At 48.2% G+C, this 6,772-nt stretch overlaps 1 protein-coding gene across 2 annotated transcripts; it reads left to right on the forward strand.

The window, feature by feature from the left end:
• Window positions 1–681: 681 nt before the first annotated feature.
• Window positions 682–6,124, forward strand: LOC310709400 (uncharacterized protein). Of its 2 annotated transcripts, none has more exons than XR_014527492.1 (2): window positions 682–4,192; window positions 4,567–6,124. XR_014527492.1 is itself a non-coding variant. In XM_083509030.1 (2 exons), exon 2 carries the CDS (start codon window positions 4,988–4,990, stop codon window positions 5,912–5,914), a length of 927 nt encoding a protein of 308 aa, XP_083365156.1. In that variant the 5' UTR covers window positions 1,710–4,192; window positions 4,567–4,987; the 3' UTR covers window positions 5,915–6,124. The 2 variants fall into 2 exon arrangements, 1 of the variants encoding a protein (XP_083365156.1); XM_083509030.1 differs by having other exon boundaries at window positions 1,710–4,192.
• The last annotated feature ends 648 nt before the right edge of the window (window positions 6,125–6,772 follow it).

Here is a 6,772-nt window from a genome sequence, read left to right on the forward strand (position 1 = left end):
GATCCATGAAGGGGATCTCAACTGTTAGAGATTGGCAAATTAAATTATTTGAGTATATAGAATTAGCAAAGATGACACAAAAAATCAGACATCAAAAAGGTATAAAGTTTATTAACGATTGGAACAAATTTATAACATACATTGAAGCAAATTTAGGAAATATTAAAATCACAGTAGGTGTAACATAAAGCCTGCGATGTACAGATGTTGTAAAATGAAACTGCAGAAAGGAACCTTGGTTATATAGTCCAAAACCGAGATGGAGGGAAGTCAATTAGTGTTATGTTATGAATTAGTGTTGGTTTGTTTTGTGTTGGTTTTCTTTTTGTATGTGCTGTTTTGCTTTCTTTGTATGCTTTTTATGTTTTAGGTTTGTTTCTGTTTGGTCAAAAGAATTCAATAAAAAGACATTATAAAAAAAAGGATTGCCTGTGATAAGGTGGTATCTTCAGTGGTGTTGTCACACTAAGAAAACAATTATGATAGAAGCTCCGCATTTCATGAATTAGGAGAAAGCCAATAATGGGTGTCAACAATAGAAAGCGTGAAAGGATAATCAGAGAGTTGCTTTGATTCATCATGGGAAATTGATATGTGCAACTAATGCAGATGCGCACTAAAAGATGTGATTCTCCCATTGCATCCCAATGCTTTCTACATTCCGAGGGCAGCCCGGAAGGGTTGAGCGCCATGAGAGAGGCAGGAACATCTCCTTCTTTTTAAATCTAAGGGCTTATCCACACTTAAATCTTGCCCTGTTCTTTCCAGGTCTGTGCTTTAAATCCCCACCTCTGAGTGTGTTCAGGGGGAGGGGTGGCTTTCCCTGCTAAAACCTGCTCTTTTAGGCCAGAAGGTTTGAGGCCTAGTTTTCCAAATGTCACTCCTCATTGGCATGACACTCCTCCAACTGTCACTTCCTTATTGAGAATGCCTGCTGGAAGGAGAAAACGAGGTGCAAAGAGCCAGAAGAGCATTATTGGGACTCAAAATTCCTCTAAAACAAAGAATCGGCAGAGAGCCAATGCCATCTTCCCTGACTCAGAAACAGAGCAGGTTGAGGAAGCCAATAAAACAGAGCAAATAGAACAAACACTGAGTAACAATGTTAGGGGAACCTCACCCCCCCTTAAGGAGGATGACAATGACACGACCCCCCTCCTCCCAGAAAAAGCTAATCCGTCCAAGAGGGCAAGAGCAGGAGCAGGAGGGATTCCTCCCACTCCTAACGCTGACCCACCCATGCCTCTAGAACAAGATATCAGAGGAGCCTGCTTTCAACCGATTCCAGATACGCTCCCCTACCAAGAGATTTGCATGTTGTCTGCAGAAACTATGGTTCTGGTTCTCCAAAGACTGAATGAAATCCTCACCAAAATAGTTAACATTGAGAAACAATTGGATACTAGTTCCTCCCCTTTAAATGCCCAAGGGCTTAAAAGGATGATAAGAAATGACTTTGTTAACAACTCACCAACTCAAACTATGGATGAAGTGAGGTCCTGTCAAGTCTTACAAGCGAACCAGATAATGCTTGAGATTCACCGATACACTCATAGATGGATGAACCGCAGACAAATTACTATGTCCTTGTCTCAGCTCCTGAATTACCATTACCGAAATGTAGATCTAGAAAATTTCCACCTCCTGCCTACCTTGAGAAACACCACGCGTGTATTTATGACCTTTAGGTCATCAGCCCTCCCATCTCGACTCATGGAGATAAAGGATACTCTATGGTGGTTCCATTCTCTCCGCCCAGTGAGGGTATTTAAGGACGAAACAAGGAGGCAATTGGTCCCTTGTATAGAGTCAAAGCTAATGCGGATAAAGGAAACCAAGCTCAACACTAGAAACACTAATTGCCCAAAGGAAGAAAAGAACCCTGTAAGCCTAGAATTACAAGACCTGAAGAAGAGGCTAATGTGTATAAAGACTGAGATTTCTACCCAAAATACAAGGACAACAGAGCCTAGAGCACAATATTTAAAGATGGCCAACAGCTCTTTATCCCATAGAAAGACATCAGTGCAACTCCCTGTTCCCTTTTCAAATGACACCGAATTAGATGAGGAATTTGGCGCCTCCAACATTTCTATGGCAACAACACCTAAAGAACTCTATGTTGCTGACAATCTAGAGATATCCAGCACCAAATCTACATCTGGACCTTTGCCTAATGTTCCAAAAACTTATCAGAATGATCAACCTTCTCTACTGTACTCCTGGCGAGACAGGATGGACAGATCTTCCGTATTCAAAGCTGGCTCTTTGTTAGCCAGTGATCCACATTTTATAGCACATACTTCATTAATACTCCCACAGCCACAGATAGAACCAACAATCCTCCAATCAACCCAGCAGGGAGAGGGGGACTGACAGTTAACGAAACACCATGGGACTGTCCTCCCTGCTTGGGGTGCGGTTGGTTGGGTTTTATCTTCTAGGGATACTTACCCTATCAAACCTCCACCCACCTCTTCCCCAAACCATTTTGACCCAGGAGTCCTGGCCCAAGGATGATTTGTTATTGAGGGGATGTTACCCCTCTGTTGGGGAGGCTAGTATGGGGTCTGGGATTTCCACTATTGAAGGGCTAGGGAGGAATGGCAGTGGGGCTAGAAATCTCTATCGGCGAAGGGTTTCGAGATGCAGTGATCCTCGAACCCCTTCCAATCTATGCCCCATCCCAAGGGATGAGGGTAGGGAGAGCAAGGATTACCCACCTCCATCATTAGTGCTGTGCAATGCCAGGTCCATAGGCAACAAAACCGCCACCATACGTGACTTTTTTGTCTCACAGGGGATTGACCTGGCTTGAGTGACGGAGACCTGGGTACGGGAAGGCGAAGTAGTCTCCCTACATGAGATAACACCACCAGGTTTCTCTGTCCTCCATCAATCGCAGACTGTGGGTCGGGGGGGGGGAGTAGCGTTGTTAATCCGGGAGGATTGCTCTTTCAGAGCTCTGCCATCACCGGTGATCTCCGGCATTGAATGTGTTGGTCTCGTGTGGGGCACCAAGGAGAGCTTGGCTGTCTGGCTGGTGTACCGACCACCCAGCACACCGGCAGCCACCCTGTCAGACCTGCTGGAGGTGGTGGCAGGCTGGGCCTTGGAGTTCCCAAGCCTACTGGTTTTGGGAGACTTCAACGTCCATGCCAATGCCGCTCCCTCCTCACAGGCTCTGGACCTAGTGACTTCCATGGCAACACTAGGGCTCTCCCAGTTTGTTTTGGGTCCCACTCATCAAGCAGGCCACACGCTGGATCTGATCTTTGGGGCTGGCATAGATGTGATCATGCTCCCCCCTGTGGAAGTGCCATGGTCTGATCACTATGCTCTGAAAGCCAAGATTGACTTCCCGCTCCTCCCCTGCTCGGGTGGCGAACCTATTTGGGCTCGTCCGTGAAAACTGATGGATCCTGATAGATTCCGACAAGCCTTGCGGGACCCTGCTCCTCATGGCGACTCATTAGATGACCTTGTTGAGGACTGGAATAACCAGCTCTTGGCAGCCATTGATGAGATCGCACCTAAGCGCCCTCTGTGACCCCGTCGAAACCGGGCCCCTTGGTTTACTGAGGAGCTCCAGAAAATGAAGCGGGATCTCAGACGGCTAGAGCGAGTATGGCAACGGACTCGTGATGGAGCCTCAAGAACATCTTATAGGACGCTTATGAAAGCCTATGAGATGGCTATGAAAGCTGCTAAGAAATCTTACTTTGCAGCTTCCATTGCATCCGCTAGCTCTGGCTCGGCACAACTTTTTAGAATAATTAGATCAATAACGTCCTTAGGAGGACAACCAAATTTAAGCACAAATTCGACCCACAGCTGTGAGGCATTTGTGAGCTTTTTTGCGGAAAAAGTCCTGTTGCTCCGCCGTGACCTCCCTGCCAATTTAGATACAGTGACTGAACTGGAGGCCCCTCGACTGACTTCAGGTCCAGTGTTGGACCATTTCGATCGAATACTCCCTGCTGATGTGGATAGATTCCTCCAAGTTGGTAGGCCCACCACCTGCCTCCTTGATCCGTGCCCATCTTGGCTGATTAGGGAGTGTCCAGATGTTGCGCGGACCCCCCTGGTTGAAATTATCCATTTGTCCCTTGACACGGGGACATTCCCAGGGGAACTGAAGGAAGCAGTGGTATGTCCACTCTTAAGGAAAACTTCATTAGATCCCTTAAAGGTAAAGGTAAAGGTACCCCTGCCCGTACGGGCCAGTCTTGCCAGACTCTAGGGTTGTGCGCCCATCTCACTCAAGAGGCCGTGGGCCAGCGCTGTCCGAAGACACTTCCGGGTCACGTGGCCAGCGTGACATCGCTGCTCTGGCGAACCGGAGCCGCACACGGAAACGCCGTTTACCTTCCCGCTGGTAAGCGGTCCCTATTTATCTACTTGCACCCGGAGGTGCTTTCGAACTGCTAGGTTGGCAGACGCTGGGACCGAACGACGGGAGCGCACCCCGCCGCAGGGATTCGAACCGCCGACCTTTCGATCGGCAAGCCCTAGGCGCTGAGGCTTTTACCCACAGCGCCACCTGCGTCCCATTAGATCCCTTAGACCTATCCAATTACCGCCCAGTTTCAAATCTTCCATATCTGGGTAAGGTAATTGAGAGAGCGGTTGCTGAACAGCTTGGTAGGTTTCTGGAGGAAACATCGGCTTTAGATCCATTTCAGTCCGGTTTCCGTCCTGGTTTTGGGACCGAGACGGCTCTGGTTGCCCTAACAGACAATCTCCGTAGACAGCTGGATCGAGGCAGGTCAGGACTGGTGATCCTTTTAGATTTGTCAGCAGCCTTTGACATGGTCGATCATGATTTTCTAGACCACCGCCTCGCAGACGTGGGGATACAGGGCATAGCCCATAACTGGCTGTGCTCTTTTATCTCTGGTCGGGGACAGAGGGTGGCACTAGGGAGGGAAATGTCGTCACGCCGCTCCTTGGTGTGTGGAGTGCGCAGGGCACAATCCTCTCCCCAATGCTTTTTAACATCTTTATGCGCCCCCTTGCCCAGATTATCCGGAGCTTTGGGCTGGGTTGTCACCAATATGCTGATGACACTCAGCTCTATCTGCTGATGGATAGCCACACCAACTCGGCCCCGAACGCACTGACGAGATGCTTGGAAGCTGTGGCTGGATGGTTTCGTGGCAGCCGATTGAAACTAAATCCTTCGAAGACAGAGGTCCTGTGGCTGGGTCGGGATGGCATGGGGATGAGGGACCAACTCTCTTCTCTTGCGGGGGCCCAATTAGTGCCATTGCCTTCCGTTAAGAGTTTGGGTGTAATCTTTGACGCCTCTCTTTCCATGGAGGCGCAAGTTACAGCAACAGCCAAGGCGACATTTTTCCACCTTCGCCGCATCAAGCAGTTGGTCCCTTACCTTTCCCGCCCCGACCTGGCCACAGTGATCCATGCGACGGTCATCTCCAGGCTTGACTACTGTAATTCGCTCTATGTGGGGCTGCCCTTGAAGCTGTCCCAGAAACTCCAGCGGGTGCAGAATGCTGCAGCGAGGCTCCTCACGGGGTGTCTGCCATGGGAGCATATTCACCCAGTGCTTTTCAAGCTGCACTGGCTCCCGGTGGAGTACAGGATCAGATTTAAGGTGCTGCTTTTGACCTTTAAAACCCTTCACGGCCTAGGACCCTCGTACTTACGGGACCGCCTCTCCCAGTATGCCCCACGGAGAGCCTCAAGGTCCATAAATAGCAACACCCTAGTGGTCCTGGGCCCTAAGGAAATTAGATTGGCTTCAACCAGAGCCAGGGCCTTTTCAACTCTGGCTCTGGTCTGGTGGAACGCTCTGCCTCATGAGACCAGGGCCCTGCAGGATCTGATTTCTTTCCGCAGGGCCTGTAAGACAGAGTTGTTCCGCCTGCCCTTTGGCTTGGAGCCAATTTGATTCCCTCCCTCTCTTTCTTTTTTCTTTTGCTTCTCCTCCTGCGATGAGGCTACATTTTAATATTTTAATGTTTCAATATTTTAATGTTGTATTTTTAATTTTGTTTTTAAGTTGTAATCATTTAACTTGTTTTTATTATTGCTTGTAAGCCGCTCTGAGCCCGGCCTTGGCTGGGGAGGGCAGGGTATAAATAAAAATTATTATTATTATAGAGGCCTCTACTGAACTTGATGGAAACATGATAGTTACACATCCCCATCTAGATACATGAAACATTTGCAACAGGCATGACTGCCAGTGAACGGCTAGTCTTTGATTGTGTACAGAGCACATGCTACTCAGCCCTAAGGACACTTCTAAACTGTCACTATTTTTACCTGAGATTCAGTCACATACAGTGGTGCCCCGCAAGACGAATGCCTCGCAAGACGGAAAACCCGCTAGACGAAAGCGTTTTCCATTTTTCAATGCGCTTCGCAGGACAAATTTCCCTATGGGCTTGCTTCGCAAGACAAAAATGTCTTGCGAGTCTTGAGATTTTTTTCCGCTCCCCCCCCTTTTTTCTAAGCCGCTAAGCCTTTAATAGCCTTTTAGCAGCTAAGCCGCTAAGCCGCTAAGCCTTTAATAGCCGCTAAACCGCTAATAGCGCTAATCCGCTAAGTCACTAATAGGGTTGCTTCGCAAGACGAAAAAACCGCTAGACGAAGATACTCGCAGAACGGATTAATTTTGTCTTGCGAGGCACCACTGTACTACCAAATTCAGATTGCCCAATTAAAGTTGATTTGACGCACTTGCACAACAAACCCATTCCTCTACCTTAGACTTTTTGCAATAAGGAAAGGAGGATACCAGTTC

Source organism: Podarcis liolepis, assembly GCF_965112155.1.
Source record: "Podarcis liolepis genome assembly, chromosome: 1".
NCBI lineage: Eukaryota > Metazoa > Chordata > Lepidosauria > Squamata > Lacertidae > Podarcis > Podarcis liolepis.

What these genes read in the sequence shown, in the direction of transcription:
- LOC310709400 (XM_083509030.1), top strand. Translation starts at nt 4,988, where the DNA reads ATGCTTTTTAACATCTTTATGCGCCCCCTTGCCCAGATTATCCGGAGC.